Raw genomic sequence first — 23,404 nt, forward strand, 5'->3', positions numbered from 1 at the left:
TTAAAACTGATAATTAATCATTGCAGATGTTGCTGAGGCTTCTAGTTCTTCTTCCCTGCACAACCGTTTCTCTCGCTCAGAATCGTAAGTAACTGGTCAGAGTCCTGGACAGTCAGTAAGTGGAAGATTTAACTAAATATAATTTATATCTATCTCTAAATTATAAGAGTGGCAGCTAAACCGTTCTCGTAGAAAGAACGGTTAGTTAAAGAAACCTCCATAGGCCACAGGTTTCCTGTACCAGACAGCCTGACTAGATTGTACGTGTAGTCTGTAGTGTGGAATTTATTTTAGATTGTAAGAGTTGGGTCCCTTCCTATAACTCGCTGTTGATTCATACTCACACGTTCACCAGTGAGACTTATCATTTTTGCTTATTGAGTGTATTTAATACAGGAAATACCATGTTATTATGAAAATATTTGGCTACAGTCTTGTTATACATTATAGAAGGCCCCGTGGCCTGGCTGGCAAGGCTCTCGCTTCACACATGGAGGTCCCGGGTTCGTTTCCCGGCGGGGTAGAAACATTTCAACGTGTTTCCTTACACCTGTTGTCCTGTTCACCAAACAGCAAGTAGGTACCTGGGTGTTAGTTGACTGGTGTGGGTCGCATCCTGGGGGACAAGATTGAGGACCCCAGTGGAAATAAGTTAGACAGTCCTCTGTGACGCACTGACTTTCTTGGGATATCCTGGGTGGCTAACCCTCCGGGGTTAAAAATCCGAACTAAATCTTATCTTACCTTATCAAAACAAATTAAATGGATACTTATCTAGTCATGTATATTTTTAATTACGTTATCCTAAATCCGTCTTTAAGTCTCAATCCTGTACACTGTCACTTAGCAGACATTCAATCTCATTACAATAAATATTTCTCCAGATTCGTGTCGTTTCTGGTGGGGTTTAAATCGCTTTAAATCTGCTGCTGGTAATTTTTTTAATAAAAAATAATGGATCCAATTCCATGTTATGTAGGATTAAGTGAGTTGATTTATACACAGATACATGTAAGTACATTTATCATATATAGCGTAAATTACCTAGGATAACGCAAAATTCATACAAAACGACTTAATTTCCAATGTACTGTTTTTGTAGAAATTACAGGAGGCCTCTTTCTTTGGATATTGAAAAACCGGCCAAGCACTATCCTGAACACTGCTCAAAGGATATAAACAACCACTATTTCTATCAGTTCTTAACTACAACGTCAGGTCCTTAAGCAAACACTATGATGACCTCCTGGCACTCCTTGAGTCACTAAAGAACTGTAAAAAACCTCAAGACACCTATAACATTCGGTGCCATGTACCGGATACCCCACACAAACATCCCAAACTTCAGTGAGAATCTAAAGTCACTAATAACAAACAGACAAATGAACAAGCACCACCTTCTCTTAGCTGGAGACTTCAATATCAACCTTGGCTTACCAGATGATCAAACTGTAACTGATTTCATCAACAATATGAACAACACACTTCTCATACCAACAATAACTAAACCAACCAGGCTGACTGAGACAAGTGCAACCATAATAGACCACATATGGACCAATATACTAGCCCCCCTTAAATCAGGGATAATCACAGACAGCACTACTGACCACTACCCAACCTTCCTCTTAACAAACATTAGTAAGCCACCACTCGAATACAACAAAGTTTCATTTAGACTCCATGACGAGGCCTCAATAAGGAATTTCACAGCAGACCTAGAGACTGTTGACTGGCCTACAGAATTCTCCAATGCCAATGGTATTGACGATTGGACAGACATTTTTCTTAACAAAATACTTAGACTATACAACAAACATTGTCCTATAAAAACGAAACAGATCACGAATAAACGGCTTGGTTGCCCATGGCTAACCAGCAGCATTCTGAAATCCATTGATAAGAAACACCAATATGAAAAGCAATATAGACAGGGCTTAATACACAAAGATATTCTTAAACAATATTCAACAGTTCTCACCAAATTAATAAAGAAAGCCAAACAACTGTACTACTCCAGCAGATTCACTGACACAAGAGGAGATATAAAAAAGACCTGGAAAACACTTTCCCAGATTCTGGGGACCCACAAACTGAAAAAAAACAAGAATATTGTTCTAACTAAACCTCATGAAACACCACTGCATCCCACTGATACAGCTAACAAGATAAACGACTTCTTCTCAAACATAGGATCTAATCTCGCCAGTAAAATCCCACGTACCAATGCCCGTGCCGGGGACTACCTAGATGGGAATTTCCCAAATTCCTTCTATCTTGTACCAACTGAGCCCACGGAAGTCACCGCGATCATAAAGTCACTTAAAAATAACTCGGGGAATCTGTCTCACGTCCCACCATTATTGTACAAGCGAGCGGCCCATGTCCTTTCGCATGCTATTACATTACTTTTTAACAAGTCACTAGAAACTAGCACTTTCCCGACACTACTCAAGACAGCAAGGGTTACACCAATACATAAAGGTGGTGACCCTACAGATGTAAACAACTATAGGCCAATATCAAACTTACCATTGCTATCCAAAATCTTCGAGAAACTCGTGCACAGGAGACTATATTCATTTATAACGTCACAAAACATACTCAACCACTGCGGAAAATAAGGAATATCCGCTAGGAATTTTTATTGACCTAAGAAAAGCGTTTGACACAGTAGACCACGGCATCCTACTCCACAAACTTGACCACTATGGTATAAGAGGCCATGCGCTTGCATATTTTAAATCCTACCTTTCTAATAGGTATCAGTATGTCACCATTAAAGACACAGCCTCATCAATACGGCCACTTGATACTGGAGTTCCGCAGGGAAGTGTCCTTGGACCCCTGCTCTTCCTCATTTACATCAATGATCTTCCAAACATATCCCAACACCTGAAACCCATTCTCTTTGCTGACGACACGACTTATGTCATCTCCCACCCTAATCTTGCCACCCTCAACACCATTGTTAACGAGGAGCTGCTCAAAATATCGACTTGGATGACAGCCAATAAACTTACACTTAACACTGGCAAAACCTACTATATTATGTTTGGTAGCAGAGCAGGTGTTGCGCAACTTAACATTAAGATCGACAACACTCTAATTGCCAGACATAATGAGGGCAAATTCCTTGGCCTATACCTCGACAACAACCTAAATTTCAGCACCCATATCCAACACATAACAAAAAAAGTATCCAAAACGGTGGGGATCCTCTCCAAGATACGATACTACGTGCCGCAAACTGCCCTTCTCACACTATACCATTCACTTATATATCCATACCTCACCTATGCTATCTGTGCTTGGGGTTCAACTGCAGCAACACACCTAAAGCCAATAATAACCCAACAAAAAGCCGCAGTAAGAATAATCACTAAATCCCATCCCTGGCAACCCCCCCCCACTCTTCATAGATCTAAACTTACTCCCTGTTCAGAACATCCACACTTACTACTGTGCAATCTATATCTACAGGACCTTAAATTCCAATATTAACCTTGACCTAAAATGCTTTCTTGATAGTTGTGACAGGATCCACAGGCATAACACCAGACACAAACATCTCTATGACATTCCCCGTGTTCGACTAAACCTTTACAAAAATTCAATGTATTTCAAAGGACCTAAAATCTGGAACACCCTACCTGAAAACTCTAGAACTGCAGACACATTCATCACTTTCAAAACTACAGTTAGAAAACATCTTATCTCCCTGATCCACCCCGACAACTAACTACATGATAACCACCTGGTGGTTCACAATTACACTCACTCACCCACTGACTATAAACCCAGAAATACTAATCTTAATCTTAAAATAATAAATCCTAACTAGTCATAAGTTTGCCTATGATACTCCAATATAGACACTTTGTATTGTGCCAAAACAAAAGCATTCACATTGCTAAACTCACAAATTATGATGTAGTCACTTAGCCTTAATACCATAATCTGTAAGGATTTAATGTTAAGAATTAATCTAAGTCTGCTCGAAATGCCTAGCCATGCTAGGTGTCCTAGTGGCCCCCTCTGTAATTAGTATTTTATAACATGTAAACCACACAATACCCAAAACCTGTAAACCCCACATTGTAACCCTTATAGAGAATAAACTTGAATTGAATTTGTGTATGTACAAGGCCCCATGACCTGGCTGGCAAAGCTCTCGCTTTGGGGTACGGGTCCGGGTTCGATTCCCAGCAGGGGTGGAAACATTTGAGGCATTTCTTTACTCCTGTTGTCCTGTTCACCTAGCAAGTAGGTACTTGGGTGTTAGTCGACTGGTGTGGGTAGCATCCTGAGGGACAAGATTGAGGACCCCAATGGAAATAAGACATAGTTCCTAGATGACGCACTGCCTTTATCCTGGTTATCCTGGGTGGCTAACCCTCCGGGGTTAAAAATCCTAACGAAATCTTCATTAATGTCTGTTATAGCAGTAATATCTATGTTTACTGCACATGCATGCAATTAATCTTAGTTCATCTATCTTACATCGAGCACTCCTGCTATTAGTATAGTTGACCTTAATGGTGTTAGCCACTCGCTGTTTTCTGTCTCTGTTTAATAACCAGTTCTTTTGTCTTCATTAGTAACTATATGATGAACAATCGTGTCCGTTTAACATTTTCCTTGAGGTATCTTGGCATTTTTTTGCTGCTTTCATCTCTAGTGCTGCAATTTATTTTTCCTATACACAACCATACCTCTATCATCTATCAGTTTAAAGTTCTAGTCAACTCAGCAAAGACCCCCAATCCTCCCCCGACAGAGTTGGCTAACACTTCCACTCCTGCCCTGAGACATGTACCCCACTCTTCTACTAGGCAAGATGCTATGTATGATCGGAATCCCTACCTTAGCCCTAATTTTATCTATAGCTGTCCTATATTTAACAAGCAGCTCCTATCTCTTACCCTTCACAGTATCATTTCCACCAGCACTGAGGCAGATAACGAGCTTGTTACTATTACCTGACATGATATAATCCAACCTGTTAACTATGTCATGAACACCAGCTCCAGGAAAACACACCCTTTGTCTCCCCTTCCTATCCATATTAATGAAGGCACGATCCATATATTTAACCTGTGAGTAGCCAACCACAAAGATGTTCTTACATTTATTAGCAGAGGAATTAACAGAACGTTTAACCTCACTGACCAATGAAGTACAATCATTCCGATGAACAGTAAAACCATTTCCTACATTCAAATCTGCCCCTTTACTGGAAATCACTTTCAACATTTGATACTGCTGTCAACCTATTCCTCACTGCTAACAGCCTGTTTCCCTTCACTAACCCCAACCATATTCATTGTTATACTTATGCAAGTGTTATATTTTCCCTCCTTGAGAAGTAGAGCCTCCTTTTTCAACACCTTGAGCACTCAATCTAGTAACACACATGCGGGTACATACAGGAGATAAACCGTTTCAGTGTTCAGTGTGTCTGAAATGTTTTGGCTATAAAAGCAGTCTTGTGAAACATATGCAAGTACATACAGGAGATAAAACATATTAGTGTTTAATGTATCAGGTGGTTAACGCTCTCGCTTCACACAGTGAGGGCTTGGGTTCGATTCCCAGCCAGAGTCCTAAGAAGCAAGATCACCACGCATCTAGAAACCCATCAGTTACACAACCCAGGGCAACATGGGTTTAGAACAGGTCGCTCCTGTCTGTCTCAACTATTGGATCACTACGACAAGGTCCTAAATGCACTAGAAGACAAAAAGAATGCAGATGTAATATATACAGACTTTGCAAAAGCCTTCGACAAGTGTGACCATGGCGTAATAGCGCACAAAATGCGTGCTAAAGGAATAACAGGAAAAGTCGGTCGATGGATCTATAATTTCCTCACTAACAGAACACAGAGAGTAGTCGTCAACAGAGTAAAGTCCGAGGCAGCTACGGTGAAAAGCTCTGTTCCACAAGGCACAGTACTCGCTCCCATCTTGTTCCTCATCCTTATATCCGACATAGACAAGGATGTCAGCCACAGCACCGTGTCTTCCTTTGCAGATGACACCCGAATCTGCATGACAGTGTCTTCCATTGCAGACACTGCAAAGCTCCAGGCAGACATCAACCAAATCTTTCAGTGGGCTGCAGAAAACAATATGAAGTTCAACGATGAGAAATTTCAATTACTCAGATATGGTAAACATGAGGAAATTAAATCTTCATCAGAGTACAAAACAAATTCTGGCCACAAAATAGAGCGAAACACCAACGTCAAAGACCTGGGAGTGATCATGTCGGAGGATCTCACCTTCAAGGACCATAACATTGTATCAATCGCATCTGCTAGAAAAATGACAGGATGGATAATGAGAACCTTCAAAACTAGGGAGGCCAAGCCCATGATGACACTCTTCAGGTCACTTGTTCTATCTAGGCTGGAATATTGCTGCACACTAACAGCACCTTTCAAGGCAGGTGAAATTGCCGACCTAGAAAATGTACAGAGAACTTTCACGGCGCGCATAACGGAGATAAAACACCTCAATTATTGGGAGCGCTTGAGGTTCCTAAACCTGTATTCCCTGGAACGCAGGAGGGAGAGATACATGATTATATACACCTGGAAAATCCTAGAGGGACTAGTACCGAACTTGCACACGAAAATCACCCACTACGAAAGCAAAAGACTTGGCAGACGATGCACCATCCCCCCAATGAAAAGCAGGGGTGTCACTAGCACGTTAAGAGACCATACAATAAGTGTCAGGGGCCCGAGACTGTTCAACTGCCTCCCAGCACACATAAGGGGGATTACCAACAGACCCCTGGCAGTCTTCAAGCTGGCACTGGACAAGCACCTAAAGTCAGTTCCGGATCAGCCGGGCTGTGGCTCGTATGTTGGTTTGCGTGCAGCCAGCAGCAACAGCCTGGTTGATCAGGCTCTGATCCACCAGGAGGCCTGGTCTCAGACCGGGCCGCGGGGGCGTTGACCCCCGGAACTCTCTCCAGGTAAACTCCAGGTAAACTCCAGAGTAGAAACATTGGACGTGTTTCTTTCAACCTGTTGTCTATGTTCCCCATCAGTAAAATGGGTACCTGGGTATTAGTCGACTGGTGTGGGTCGCATCCTGGGACACTGACCTAAGGAGGCCTGGTCACAGACCGGGCCGCGGGGGCGTTGACCCCCGGAACTCTCTCTAGGTAAACTCTAGGTAAACTGACTAAAACATTTCAAAAGCAAGCCGTGGCTCTCTATAACACTCTCTATAACACTCCACACTATTTCCCCAGAACAGCTGCAGGACAGGTGCGTATGTTACCTGGGCAGCCTGGAAATCCGTAAATAAATCAGGGAACGGATGGGGCTTGAATTCTTGGCAAGTGAATCCTCACACTCACAGGCCAGTGCGTTAACACACTGGCCTATGAGTGTTAGGACTCACCTGCCCTGGGTTTAATCCTTCACCTGTTTTGTGATTGTTTGCAATCGTGTGAATAAACAGTTTAGAAAGCCGATATGCTGATTTACTGAGATACTGTGCAACATTTGGGTATCTTTATTCCGGAAACGTTTCGTTAGCCAGTGGCGTCTTCGGTCCAATACAGATAAAAGTGGAAGAGAAATTTGAGGTAATCAGTCCTTCAGCCTGGACTCCAGGCTGAGGGACAGATTATCTAAAACTCCTGTTCATCTTCCACCTCTCTCTGCATTGGACTGAATTCAATTCAGTTCAATTCAATTCAAAGTTTATTCTCTATAAGGATTACAATGCTGAGTTTACAGAATTTGGTTATTGTGTGGTTTACATGTAGTAAAATAATAATTACAGAGTGTACCACTAGAACACCTAGCATGGCTAGGCATTTCGGGCAGACTTAAATCAAATCTTAAGTTTAAAATATTACAAAATTATGAGGTGAGTTGGTATTATGGCTAAGTGACTAAATACTACTGAAGGAGCCACTAGCTGGCGAAACGTTTCCAGATTGAAGATACCCAAATACTGCATAAGTGACTCGTTTGCAATCGTGTTATTACGATTTCGTGAGCCATTCAGTTGTCAGTGAACTCTGCTCGTCTTCTCTATAGGTGTGTTTGGAGCCTAGCGCAGGCAACGAGACGAGTAGCGTTCGAATGTGCTCCAGGAACAGTGTTTAGCAGTGAGCTCTCAGCCTGTATACACGCAACGGATTTTAAGTGTGAGACAGAGGGACCCACAACCAGACCAATACCACCACCACCACAGCCACCGCAATCCTGTCCGCCCTACCAGGTACTACCCCACTATATTTTTGAACACCCTACCTGGTAATGCCTTAGTTCTCGACGCCCCACCCTACCAGCTATTACTTGAGCATTGACATGGGTAAATATCACCCCATTATCAGTAATAATTCTTTACTTGGAAGAGAGCAGTCAAGGGTGAGGAAGCTTCAGAATTTTGGCCGGAAAGTTCTCTCATTAATTTATCAAAATTGGATAAACCAGCAGTGTGCTGCTTCCAGATTCTATATGATAATTACACGGGACCAAGAGCTAACTGTTTTCTTCCAATTATATTCCATCACGAAGGATGGAGATCATTAAAAAAAGTGTTGATATCTGTCTGCCAAAGCTGGGAGACTTCAGTAGGTCAATGACGGAGTATTCCACTAAGGGTTCATCAGCTACGGCAGCTTTTAAGGCTTCGTTCCAGCATTGCTGGAACCACTAATACCTGTCCCATGGCGTCCCTGTTCACCTAGCAATAAACAGGTACCTGGGTGTTAGCCGACTGGTGTGGGTAGAACCCTGGGAACAAAATTAACCTAATTTGCCCGAAATGCTCTGTATTTTATATATGTCATTGATGTCAGCTAGACCTGCATAAGCTGTATCATGTACTTGTAGAAATAATTATTATTGTCATTATTATTATTATGCATAGAAGGCAAAATAAATTATACACAGGAGACAGATGAGAGAGAGGAGGAAGGGAAAAAGTAATTCGACTGTCGTAATATATCTCTCTACCGTTGTTGCAGCTGGACCCCAGCAGTGTGTACGACTGTCTGGAACCAGGATACTTCCAGTCACACCGAGACTGTGTCAGCTTCTACAGATGTATTGTCACTATGAACTGTATCATCAAGGGTAAGGCCTTCACCCTCTAGATGAACACTTAGTGTTTATTATTATTATTATTATTATTATTATTATTATTATTATATTATTATTATATTATTATTATATTATTATTATTATTATTATTATTATTATTATTATTATATTATTATATTATTATTATTATTATTATTATTATTATTATTATTATTATTTTATTATTATTATTATTATTATTATTATTATTATTATTATTATATCATTATTATTATTATTATTATTATTATATTATTATTATATTATTATTATTATTATTATTATATTATTATTATTATTATTATTATTATATTATTATTATTATTATTATTATTATTATTATTATTATTATCATTATTATTATTATTATATTATTATTATTATTATTATTATTATTATTATTATTATTATTATTATTATTATTATATTATTATTATTATTATTATTATTATTATTATTATTATTATAAATATTGTTAAGTATTTATTATAGGGTACCTTTAAGTGGCGCCAAATTTGAAAAAAAAATCCCTTCTAACTTATCGTTTTTATTCTGCTCATAACATAAGGTTTCGTGCAGTTGGTTTCAGTTTTTCAACGCTGGTGTACGAAATCTTGGGCAAAATTCTAGGAACAATTTGGCGTGTGGAGGTGTCCTACAGTTAGAGTTGTAGGAACCGGTTAGAGCATTCTATAATCAGAGTCGTAGGTGCCAGTACATAGTACACTGGCATGGATGGGAAAGCTTCCAATATCCTCAGCAGTGTTGTTCCTAACGTTCCCGAAAAAAAGTGACTCCTCAGTCTAAATCTATAAACTCAAAAAAAAAAAAAAAAACATATTCCTTGCCTTTATCTAAGTATTGTTCACACATATGTGCTTTAATGTGAACAATTAATCGACACATTCCCCACCGTTCTTAAAACCTCATCGTTCCTGCGCAATCCTCTTCTCTGTTTTGTCAATAATTCTTCATTGATAACTACCATACACTTTAACCGAAATATTCAACAGGCTTATTCCCTTATAATTCTTACACTCTCTTTTATTTCCCTTATACCAAAGAAGTATGCACGTGAAGACAGTCCCTGATCACCCGGGCTGTGGTTCGGTTTACCTGTGGCCAGAAGTAACAGTCTGGTTGATCAGGCCCTGATCCACCATGGTCTCAGACCAGGCTGAGGGGCTATTGACCCCCGAAACCCTCTCCAGGTATATTATTATAATCAAATAAAGCGCTAAAATGACAAGGGTCATGCAGTGTTGCCAGGTAGAAAATAGTACCAGGGCTATAAGCAGCAAGATGCAGAGGGGATCAGAGGTGAGGGGAGAGAAGGGCTGTAAGAGGCTCTAGGAGCTATGTGTCAGGGTTCGTATAGTAAAGCAGTTGCTGACAAAAAGTCAAAATGTGATCGTAGGTCAAAGGCAGGACCGTCTGCAAGAAGGGAAGATAAGGTAAGAGTCTCTCCAGGTATACTCTCCAGGACCTGCACTTCCCTGTCTAATTTCTCTTCTCTTATGTTTTTAACTATTCAGTCTATTCCGGCCGCGTGAATTGAGATACAAGGAGCTTGAGTTATGCTGTGGTAGCACCAGTTGTAGAAATAATATCAGTAATAATAGTAGTACTGGTTATTGTAGCAGTGGTTACATTCGTAATGTAGTAGTTGTAGTATTAGCGGTATTATTGAAGGATAGCCTTTGAAGGACATTTCTTATAGCACAGAGAAATTGAAGTATGAAAATATTCTCGCCATTTAAGCCAGAGGTAATACTTGGCTGTTCAACTATAGATTGTGCTTAAAATGATCAAACAAGAACATTACACGGACTCTTCCCTCGCCACGTAAAGTAATTTATTAAACAAAAACTAGGTACGTGAACAGCGTGTTCTTATCTTACACTGTATGATAATGACGTAGCGAGAACTAGCTATGGTGGAAGCTAGATGTATTTTTGTGTAATATTCCATAACACGGGATAGATTCAGTATTTTAGCCAATGAAATCTACCAGCTTAGACCGGGAGACTTCTGCAAGTCAATGAAGATACCGCAAATATTCCGCTATGGGTTCCACGACCATGATAACTTGAGAATTTTACCTAAAGCAGAGAGGAAATAGATTTAACATGTGAATTACCATTTCTCAGGAAGGTGAATCAGCTTCGAGGGGGGAGGGGGGAAGTATCTTTAGAAACTGCTACTCGCCAGATATTCTATTATATCATTGTTGTACTATTTTAATGTTGAATGTATTTTTTTATTGTTTACTTCTTATATTGGTAAATGTTTTGACCATTCTCAAATAAGCTTAACTGTCTGTTCTCCTTAAGTGAATAAATTTTCATTTTCCTTTCCATGAGCTAGGATGCGAAGATCACTGAAATTCTTCGGCTGTTCTTGTTTTAATACTGTGTTGCGCTTTGTGCAGGGTTCCTTTACCGATGTCCGTCTGGGTACCTCTTCAATGACGTCTCTAAACGCTGCCAGAAGCAAGAACTTTTTGAGATATGCCAAAAGGTGGCTGACACCGGGATCCAGACTTACGAGATCCTGCCAGTTGGTGCCATCGAAGCTGAGAACCTCGACCGGTTCTTCGACGTGGAAGTTTACTGGGACTTCATTCCCTTTCTGCCCAATGAGACGCAGAAGATTGTGCCCATCGTGCCCTCTACCTTCTCACGGGGAGCTGGGGAACGTGTTTATCTAGTCCAGAACTAGCAACACACGTGTGCTGAACACATTGTGGTCTAGGAGGCAGTGCTATGCTCTTGTTTCAGCCTCTTAAATATCCTTGAAAGGTTTCAGTCACTCCTAGCCTCGTGGGTCCTGTCATACGTGTCCTCAAGACTGAAGGGAATGTCACCTTCAATTTTTACACGACCAGTTAATCACGAGTCAGCCATTTTTATATAGATCACAAGAAACAGTTAATGTTAACAGGCAACTTAACTACAGTGAAAATTAATATTATTTCAAGAGTATTCTTGGTCTCTCACAATATGAAGACACAGCAAAACTAAAACAAAGTAACAGAAGTTTTATATAATAGACGTAACCTTACACATACAATCAATGGGTTGTCCGTTATCTCACGTACTGAGCGTGGGAAACACATTTCCACTGTTTTGAAATTTATAGCCCGATTAAGAGTGATATGTAGAGATTTTCTACAGTTTTTGAGTCAGATTAAGAGTGATGTGTTTACCTGGAGTTTACCTGGAGAGAGTTCCGGGGGTCAACGCCCCCGCGGCCCGGTCTGAGACCAGGCCTCCTGGTGGATCAGAGCCTGATCAACCAGGCTGTTGCTGCTGGCTGCACGCAAACCAACATACGAGCTACAGCCCGGCTGATCCGGAACTGACTTTAGGTGCTTGTCCAGTGCCAGCTTGAAGACTGCCAGGGGTCTGTTGGTAATCCCCCTTATGTGTGCTGGGAGGCAGTTGAACAGTCTCGGGCCCCTGACACTTATTGTATGGTCTCTTAACATTTGTCAACAGCTTATAATCTTCAGAAATTTTAAATGTTACGAATGAACCTAGTTTATGCAGTCCTGGACTTTCATTCAAATTTTAATCAACACTATTTTTTATAAGGTTTGATTCTTTTATATTGCTTTCAACCATTTATTTGCTTGTTACAATTTTTTTTAAATAAATGACGTGGCTAAAATATCTTACAGGAATAAACACTTTTAATGCTATATTTATATTGCTGTTATGTTGGCAATATAACCATCCCATTGATTTTCAAAAACTGAGAAAGTCGTAACACGTAAGTCAATTATTAAATAAAAAATATATGAACTCTAAGACCCCCATGAGTTTTGCGAAAATCCCTCATTGAGCAGCATCAATCGCTATTTTTCGATTTAGGATGAGCATGTGGAGGCTTTCTTGTGCATTAACTGGAGAATGTATCTTATAAGAACATAAGAACATAAGAACGAAGGAACACTGCAGAAGGCCTACTGGCCCATGCGAGGCAGGTCCAAGTCTCCTACCGGCTTAAGCCAATGCACCCAACCTAGTCAGGTCAGGTCACATTAACTTAAGGGAGGAACACGGCAACCGACCTGGTAGCACAAGCTATCAGGTCTAACTCACACCCACCCACATCTACTCATGTATTTATCCAACCTATTTTTAAAGCTACACAACGTTCTGGCCTCTATAACGGTACTTGGGAGTTTGTTCCACTCATCCACAACTCTATTACCAAACCAGTACTTTCCTATATCCTTCCTGAATCTGAATTTTTCCAACTTAAAACCATTGCTGCGAGTCCTGTCTAGGCTAGATATTTTCAGCACACTATTTACATCCCCTTTATTTATTCCTGTCTTCCATTTATACACCTCAATCATATCTCCCCTAATTCTACGTCTTTCTAGAGAGTGCAGTTTCAGGGCCCTTAGTCTATCCTCATAGGGAAGGTTTCTGATACATGGGATCAACTTTGTCATCCTCCTTTGTACATTTTCCAGAGAATTTATATCCATTCTGTAATACGGTGACCAAAACTGTGCAGCATAATCTAAATGAGGCCTAAACAAGGATGTATAGAGTTGAAGAACAACCTGAGGACTCCTATTATTTATGCTTCTTGATATGAAGCCAAGGATTCTATTAGCTTTATTGCGAACACTTACGCACTGTTGTCTTGGTTTCAGATTACTGCTAACCAGAACTCCTAAATCTTTTTCGCAATCCGTAATATTAAGATCTACATTATTTAGTTTATATGTGGCATGGTTATTGTCCTGTCCAACATTTAGAACTTTGCATTTGTCTCTATTAAACTGCATCTGCCACTTCTCCGACCACTGCATCAGTCTATTCAAATCTTCCTGGAGTGCTCGAATGTCCTCGTCAGAATGAATTCGACGGCCTATTTTGGTGTCATCGGCAAACTTGCCGATGTCGCTCTTTATGCCCTCATCTATGTCGTTTATGTAGATTGTGAACAGCAGGGGGCCCAACACTGACCCCTGTGGAACACCGCTCGTGACACTTCCTGTTGCAACCCCTGAATGGGTTACAATGATTATGTATATATGTAATGTATATTATCTTTTCATTTAATTTTATATTGCTTATATTTGCGATAATAGCTAAATCGTAAATGTATGACTTTATATTATTATTTGACTATTATATTGTTATTTAGCTTATGTTGTTAGGATGTATATAAAATGTGCTCAGTTAGGCTTGATTGTCAAACTACTATAATTATCGCTTGTCGCTCGTTATACTGCCGGCTTCTGAGCTGCAGTTGTCCACGTAGTTATCACGTGATCGAGGGGGGGTGTCCTCACCTCTTGTGAAGTTGTCAGTCTGCTGGAGACTCGCTTGGTGGTTGGACAGATTGTCTGTCTCATTATTCTTATTAGTTCTGTAGAACTTTGTTCTCAGAACATTGTATAGACTTAGTGATTTTCGACGTTGTACTGAGGTTGTGTGTCACATAGACACTCTGAACATCTCAGGTCCTTAGCTATAGCTTCTGACCTAATTTTGTACTGGTTCCTGTGTATTGCCACAGTCACAGTTTTACCTATGCTGAACAAAGATTCAGTATTATGGGAGCTTTGTAACTTTTGTGGAGGATCTGCAGATGGTCCCTACTTAGTGTCGTTATATTATCTCCTTGTTCCTGATTCTGTGTCACAGTCGCTTGATATTGCATTGCTATTGGGCTTAGCATTCTTTGTTGTTCAAGTAGACTGTTCGGGTTGCCAGTCGGTCAAGAAGTTAGTTTATTTGAGGACTTTGTCAGTCACTTGTTTAAGTCTTATTCGAGTCTTGAGACATAGCTAACTACTTAAGAGCACTTACACGCATACACACTTACTTGTACATATTTGTAATATCTTATTAAATGTTAATGTACCTGACGGTACTTAAGAATTATAAATGTGATATGTGCTTTCAGCACAATAATATTGAACTCGAGAGATTGATTTTATTTTGATTGCTGTAATTTAATTGACTTTGATAATATACCTCTAGACAATTTACTACTTAATAAATTTATTAAATTTTAATTTCTCTAGTTAGTAGCCTACCAGTTGTAATCCTGAAGCACTATTGAATAATACAGAATTTTAATGGATAATTGGACAGGGATACTGACTACTTGTTACGAAAACCCAGTAACAGGCTGGATGCTAGAAGGGCAGTCCTTTCTAGTATTCACTGGAGATCTCTAAGCTTTTAGAATCGCGTTTTTTGTAACAAATGGGGGCCTGTCCGGGATGCTCTTGATCCAAGGTGTTGGAGAAGTTGTCCAGTTTGACATACTAGTACTTCTATGATCAAACACTTTGAGTACTTTCCTAATCTGAAGACTTTGAGTTTAGTCTTGTACAACATACCAGGTGGATGTATGTACCTGACTGAGTCTCTTGATCCAAGGAGATGGAAATACTGTTTATGAGCTCTAGCTCTAAGACAACCAACACTAAAATTCCTATCAGGATTATAGTTTCCCATAATCACTCTCTCGTAGTACAATTATTTTCGTGATGTATGCCAAAGTGAAACAGTTAATTGATACTCTGACTTTGTCTGAGTTAAGTACATTAAAACTTCAGACGTGTTGGCAAGTAGCCAAATATCTCGGTGTGACGTATAACAGGAATTACACCGCAGAAACTGTCAGAGCATTAATTAAAGATATATTGTTTCCTGCTCGTACAGAGATGTCTGATTATGATTCAGATTCAGAAAGCCTAGTGTCACAATTAGGAAGTATGGCTCTATTTGAAGTTGAAGAAAGAGCAACTAGAGCAGAAGTGAGCCTAGTGTCTGAGCCAAGTGTAGCTCAGTTCTCGCTCGCTCCTTCCCTCACTGACACTATAGTACAGAGTGTAGCTGTTAGCTTGACTCAGCCTAGTACTAGTACAGTGTATACTACACCTGTATTTACTTATCCTAGACCAGATCTAGACACTCTAGAGACGGCTGGACCAAGTGTCCGACCTAAGGACCGTCCAGACCATGTTAATTTCCCTACTCCTCCATTACCAACTGGTCCTATCTCTCAGGAACAGTTTGAGAGGTTTGAACGCCTCCTTATGTTGCAGACTGCACAAATAGAGGCACAGAGGAGATTGAACGAAGAAGATTTCCAAAGAGAAAATGTTCGTCTGTTAAGACTACAGACTGATAGATCACAGGACACATTTAATGTGCAGAAAGCTGCATCCATGGTTCCTAAGTTTTTTGAAAGTGACTTAGACACATATTTTGATGTGTTTGAGAACCAGGCTCGTGCTATGAACTGGCCACGTAAGCACTGGGCAACATTGCTTCATACTGCGTTGACGGGAAGAGCTCAAACGTGTTCTGCCGCCTTACCATTTGCTAAGTACATTAGTTATGACGCTGTCAAACAAACTATTCTAGAGACATATAACTTGTTACCTGTAAGTTATCAAAGAGCATTTCGTACGTTACAACGACGACAAGATCAAACTTGTGTAGAGTTTGCTCGTGAGAAAAAAGTTGTATTTGAGAGATGGACTAGAGCTGCTAAGTGTAACAACTACGACAGCCTTGTTCAGTTGTTACTACACGAAGAGTTTAACAACTGTATGTCTGCTGACATACAAGAATATCTGATCGATCATACTACCTCAGATATTCTGGAAACTGCAGCATTAGCAGACAATTACGAAATTTCTCACACACTTGTACGTACTAAAACACTCAGAAACAAGGTAACTAAAAATTGTCCTAGAAGTTGGCAACCTAAATCAGCTGCTTATTGCCGGCCTGATGTACCTGCTACTATAACTTATCGTACCTTTACCAGGAAAACTAACAATCCTGAATCTGTCTCTGTGGCTAGACAGAAATCTGGTATCGAGAAGAAAGTTAAATGTACCTATTGTAACAGAAAAGGACATACTAGAGAGTATTGCTATAAGTTAGAAGGAGATACAAGAAACAGTCGTGCGGCTGGCGCCCCCACTCAAGTCGTATCCTCTTCAGAGCAACAAAGGCACCAAAATCCTAGCAATACCTCTGATCCTACTGTTTTAGATAATGTTACTCAGGATAGATGACTAGCGTCAGAAAGTGTATCTGACGAAAAGATTCGTTCAGCGATGAGTCCTTACTTTTCGAGAGATAAAGTAGGATTTGACGAATCACATCTAACTGAGATAATTTCTTTCAGAGACACTGGCAGTTATCTCACGTTATTAAGAGAAGATGTACTGCCCATAACTGACGATACCTATTGCAAGATAGATGTATTGTTAGAAGCCTATGGAGGGGCTGTTATAAAAGTGCCTCTGCACAAAGTTTATATTGAAACAAGCTATTATACTGGTTATATTTCAGTGGGTATATCCAGTGGTGTATTTCCCATCAGGTCAGTGGACTTGTTGATAGGGAACGATATCCTTCATGCTGGTATATGTAAAGAACCACTTGTGATTGATAATAACACTGATGATAATTATGCCATTGAAGCTTGTAGAGAGAAACCTATTTTATTTCCTCTCAGCGCAATTACTAGAGCTATGTCAAAGATTCAACAACCATCCTTGTATCCTGTTGAGTTAGTGGATGACAATGATTTGGGGTTGAATATGTTGTTTAGTGACGCTCTGCGCCCAGGATCATTAACACTGACTCCCCCCGGTCATCAACCTAGTCAGGACACAACTGACGTTAAATTTCTAACTCATGATGATTTAATCAAGGATCAGTTTGTTGATCAGTCATTGGAAAGACTGAGAGATATAGCAGTTACTGAGAGTGAAGCAAAGGATCTCGATAATTGTTACTATTATAGTAACGGTGTACTGATGGAGAAAAATACATGTAAGTTGTCAGCTGATAGTGTTTCCACGACAGTCAAGCATCTCGCTGTGTTACCAGTTACATTTCGTGAACAAGCCATTGATTTTGCTCACAATAGTCCCATAGGAGGACATTTGGGTGTCAAGAAGACACTCGGTAAACTGGCAAAACATTTTACTTGGCCAAAGATGAAGGAAACAGTAACTGATCATGTGCGACGTTGCCACGTGTGTCAAGTGACAGGCAAGCCAGCACACACACCTCCACCTACACCTCTCACTATGTTCATTAGTACCAAAGTTCAGTTCATCTGGACTAGTGATTGTTCAGATTTGTTCAAAAGGTTGAAGCGCCTGCTTTCCTCTGCTCCAGTGTTGAGTCCTAATTTCAATCTTTCCATCTTTTTACATATAGATGCGAGTGGCTATGCAGTGGGTGCTGTGCTGCTCCAACAGTCAACATCCACTGATATTCTCCATCCTATATGTTACTATTCATCTAAGCTTAAACGACACCAGAAAAATTATGCCACTATTGAGAAAGAGGCTCTAGCTCTTGTGGTGTCATTGGAACATTTTGACGTGTATTTGGGCACTTCCCCATTTAAAATTAACGTTTTTTCAGACCACAATCCACTCACTTATATTAATACCATGAAAAGTAAAAATGCTAGGATCATGAGGTGGGCCCTCAGAATCCAACCTTATTATTTTTTTTTTTTTTTTTTTTTTTTTATATTTTTATTTAAAAGGACACAGTACAAGATATAAATAAATAAAAGAACACAATAATTAACCGTTTGCAAATCCAATGACCTACCATCAACCCCATAGCATACCACAAGTGTTACATTCATATTGTATTAAAGGATATACCATCACCGAACAATGAAACGAACAGGATAACACCTGCTCAGAAAAAACATCAACAAATTCTAAACCTACAAATCCTGCCTGTTATACAGTACAGTAAGACCCCCTTGCACAAAGTACACAGATGATATGATGCAGCATACGAAGGATAAAATTATACATTACAATAATTAAACAAAGGCTAACCTAACCCTACAATAAAATTGCAAAGACATACCACATAATACTTCCCGCAAATAGCAGGAAACTCTTAACATAATAAAGAGCGAGAGAGCTCCAGCACCGAACAAAAAAAAAAATTAGCAAAAACCAAAAACTCAAAATTTTATGTCTGTGTCCACATAAATCCCCCACAACTCTGTACAATTAGACCCCTTGCACAAAGTGCACAATAAATATTATTTAACATACAAAAATTAAAATTATACAGAACATTAATTTAAACATTAGGCAAACCAAAGCCTACAATAAACATTACATTGGTACATATCACAATGAAACTCCCCACATAAACACTGGGCAGGAAACACCCTCAAGTAAAAGACATAACATTATATACGCAAGTACAACCCATACAACTAACAAAATCCTAACATAAGGTATCAAAACTGTCTAGTTACAGGACATAAAAACCTTATCTCCCTATTTGAAACACTAGTACATCATTGCTGATTTTTTTTTTTTTTTTTTTTTTTTTTATATATAAACAGTCTAAAAGATAATATATAACCAAATAATTAGCATATAATTATAATTCTCATTGCCTAAAGACTCGCCGCACTTACTTCGTGCCGGCACATACTACCCCCCCCCCCCCCCTTTTCCCTATTATCAATGTTATTATACTGAGCGTTATCATGGGAATAAAAATTCCTCATGCACATACAGTAGTCATAATTAAAAATATTGACATACAAGTTCGTACATGTTCCATCCTTATTTTTTCCCCAATAACACCATTGAACAAAACCAATTAACAATCTCACAGAAACCCCATTAAGGGCATCGCACAATAAAATTGTCCACTCCTAACCTAATACCTCACTATTCATTATAATTCATATATCATTACATAACATGATTAGGTACATAGAAAAAGGTGTCATTATATGTGATTATAAAATTGACTAAGCCAAAGATCATGATTTCATATATAAACATAGCAGAAAATTTTTCCCACAAAGCAACTGTGCAGGGTCACAGCACTTCACAAACATAAGTTATACAACGATCAAGTTAACTTGTGTGCTTATCTTAACATCATTCTGCTCTAAACCCGAGATCCCAAGGTTTAGTCATCATGGTTTTTAAGGTTATCCTGTATGCAGTGAACATAACCATAGATTCCAAATCCTCATTCATCTCCCTTCCACTCTATTCATAACCCTCCCACCATCCACACTACAAAGAAGCCTAAACCAACCCACCCTCATGTATCCCCCGGTAGGAGACCAACCCTTTGCCCGCCCCCTGGGTTCATGAGGAGAAGGCCCCCCACAGTGAGATTCCGGTAACCCTCCGAAAAGCTAACTACCCACCTCCCACCATAGACTTGCCTATTCCTACACATAGTTCTATAAAATCTCGCTGCTAACGCTTTTATCCTCAACTCTCCCCTAACCTCCCTCATCCCCCAAGATACATGTAAATAATCCGTCATAACATACATTAAGGCTCTACCCACATCACCCGGCACCCCAGTTACATCCAACATTAAGGCCCGTAGGAATGGCCATTGCCCCCCCCCCAAAAGTCTGATAACTCTCACCATCCATAACCTCACCCCCTCCAAAGAGGGACAAAAATATACCGCATGAAAAGCCGTTTCGATGTCCCCACAATGCAAGCATGAGTCCTCTCTCACAAGACCCATTTTATATAACACATCCCTAGAGGCCAATATTCCCATCAGAAAACGATATACTAACTCTCGTACCCTCGCTGTTATTCTAAGCAAGCCAAACTTCCTCCATATGCTTATCCAGTCATATGTTGGATATACAGCAAGTCCCTGTAAGACACCCTTGCCTACCACAGCACCCACCATTCGTTTGACCTTTAACGTGGACACCTGTTTAACATGTAATAAAACCCTCAACATATCCTCACAATACCGCAAATCCCTTCCACACCACCATCTTCGTGCATCCTCCATTACCCTACCTACCCTGACTCCTCTGTTCCCCCCAGTCCGGATATATCTTTGTTTAATATATAAAGCCATTACTCTATGACCCAATGACATCAGGCCAAGACCCCCACGTCTCCCCTCCGTCATCACCACGTCCTTGCTCAACCATGCCCTCCCAAACCCCCACACATACCTTAGAACCTTCCTCTGGATTTCTGCAATATCCTCTGCTCTTAAAGGGAACACCTCAGCCACTCCCCACACCTTACTGTAAACCAGAGAGTTGACCACTAAAACTCTCTGCTGTAATGTTACGTCCCTAGCCCTTAAGCCACCTAGCCTACCCAAAACCCTGCTCGTAACTAATTCCGAATTTATCTTCCTACTCTCCTGCACTTCCGCCATGTACCATATTCCACAAACCTTAATTCTGTCCACTACTGACCATCCCAAACCCTCCCCCAAGCCCCCTCCCACCCAATCCCCCACCTCTAATAGTCTCGACTTCATTAAATTAACTCTCATACCCGTGGCGTCCCCAAAAATCTGAATGATTCCACCAACTTTCCTTAGATCTTCCTCATGCCTTACCAACACAGTAGTATCATCTACGTACACCACAATCCCCCCCCGACCACCCCCCCTAATCCCATGTTCATTCATCACCTCATCCACCAGCCCATAAAATGGATTCTGTACGCAGGCAAACAATAACTGAGAGAGTGGACAGCCCTGCCTCAAACCTCTCTCCATCAGTACTGGGTCCCCCAACTTACCATTAACCTGTACCCTAATAACTGCTCCCTCATACAAGGTTTGCACCCATCTCACCACCTTCTCCCCCAAACCCAACTGTTCCAAACAAACTTTTAAGAAATCCCTATTCACACAATCATACGCATTAGCCCAATCTAATCCAAGTATTCCCCCTCCGGTGCAGTCCTCAATAAAATCCCTTATGTGACTATGCCCGTCCCTCATACTTCTTCCCGGAATGCCAAACTGTCCCCCATGTACCACTGATCCTAGAACCTTCTTCAGTCTATTGCCCAGAATTTTAGCATAAATTTTATAATCTGCACACATTAAGGATATTGCTCTATAATCATTCAATACTTTCCCATCCTTCTTCTTCGGCACCAACACAACGATCCCTGTTTTCTGGGTCTTCCCCATCCTCCCACTGCTCCACATATGATTCAAGACTTCCACTAACCCATACCTAATGCATTCCCAATAAACTCTATAAAAATCATTCGGTATTCCATCAATGCCCGGCGTCTTACCCTGACTCATCCCGTAAACCGCCTCCCCCACCTCCTCCTCACTAATACTACCCTCCAGCATTTCCCGTTCCTCTTGTCCCAATACAATAGTATTCTGCATAACCCCAAATACCTCCTCACTGACAACTTCCTTGTTCCTCCTCCATTTCTCCCTAAACCAATAATCAGCATAACCACTAATATCATCTGTATCAGTAAGACCTTGACCCACCACATATCCTCCCCCCCCATCAGCGACCACTAGATGCGCTATGGTAGTCACCATCTGCCTTTCCCTAAATTTTCTCAGGACATAACCTGATGGTCGATCACCCTTTAACACCTCCTCTAATCCTGCCCTAACTCTAATCGCATTAAACCTTTCATTATGCAATCCTTCAATCCTACTCCTTAAGCCATCCACCTCACCTCGCACATCTTCCCTTCCCCCCCCGTCGTAAACAGCATTCAGCTGTCCCTCCAGGTAGTTTTGCAAACCATATCTCCACCTTGCCTGTTCCTTTCCACGTATCCTAAAAAACTCTGCTATTGCTGTCTTTGCCCGCATCTCCCACCAGTCAAGCAAATCCATCCCACCATCCCTACCCTCCCAGCAATGTCTCCACCATTCCTCAAAGGATGAGCCTTCATCCCTCTCCTGCAGAAGCCTCACATTCAATTTCCAATACCCAGCATATATGCGTACTATACCATCCACCCGCAGATCAGCTATCACCGCCCTGTGATCCGAAAAACCGACATCAAAAGCCCTCACTCTCTCCACACCAATCCCCTGCATCACATATATCCTATCTAACCTCGCCCCATAATTCCCACGAATGAACGTGTGCTCCACCCCATACTCCCCCCTACCCACCACATCTACAACTCCTACATCCCTTAACACATCCCTTAGCGCACCTAAAACACATCCTGCCCCCCTCGGCGTCACATCACCATACCTAATCACACAGTTCCAGTCACCTCCAAGTACAGTTATAGAAGGTAAACCTCGCAAATAATACATCAAAACATCACGTACAAAATCAACTTTGACTCTAACATTGTTACATGCCGGCATATATACACCAATGAAACATACTCTCCTCACCCCCCAGTGCCCATCTACCCTTACAACCCTCCCCCCTCCCCCCTCCTCCCAACCCATGACACGCAATGGGCTGGTCTCCTTTACAGCTACT

The 23,404-nt window shown here is 40.7% G+C and overlaps 1 protein-coding gene across 1 annotated transcript; it reads left to right on the plus strand.

Annotated features, from left to right (window-relative positions):
- Nucleotides 1-26: 26 nt before the first annotated feature.
- Nucleotides 27-12,916, plus strand: LOC138851739 (uncharacterized; the record flags this gene model as incomplete). The annotated part of the gene is made up of 4 exons (XM_070081167.1): nucleotides 27-84; nucleotides 8,069-8,252; nucleotides 9,004-9,112; nucleotides 11,550-12,916. Coding segments are annotated over 4 exons (641 nt in total), but the record flags the coding sequence as incomplete, so codon positions are not given.
- Nucleotides 12,917-23,404: the final 10,488 nt, after the last annotated feature.

This window comes from Cherax quadricarinatus, unplaced genomic scaffold, assembly GCF_038502225.1.
Source record: "Cherax quadricarinatus isolate ZL_2023a unplaced genomic scaffold, ASM3850222v1 Contig1867, whole genome shotgun sequence".
In the NCBI taxonomy this organism is placed as follows: domain Eukaryota; kingdom Metazoa; phylum Arthropoda; class Malacostraca; order Decapoda; family Parastacidae; genus Cherax; species Cherax quadricarinatus.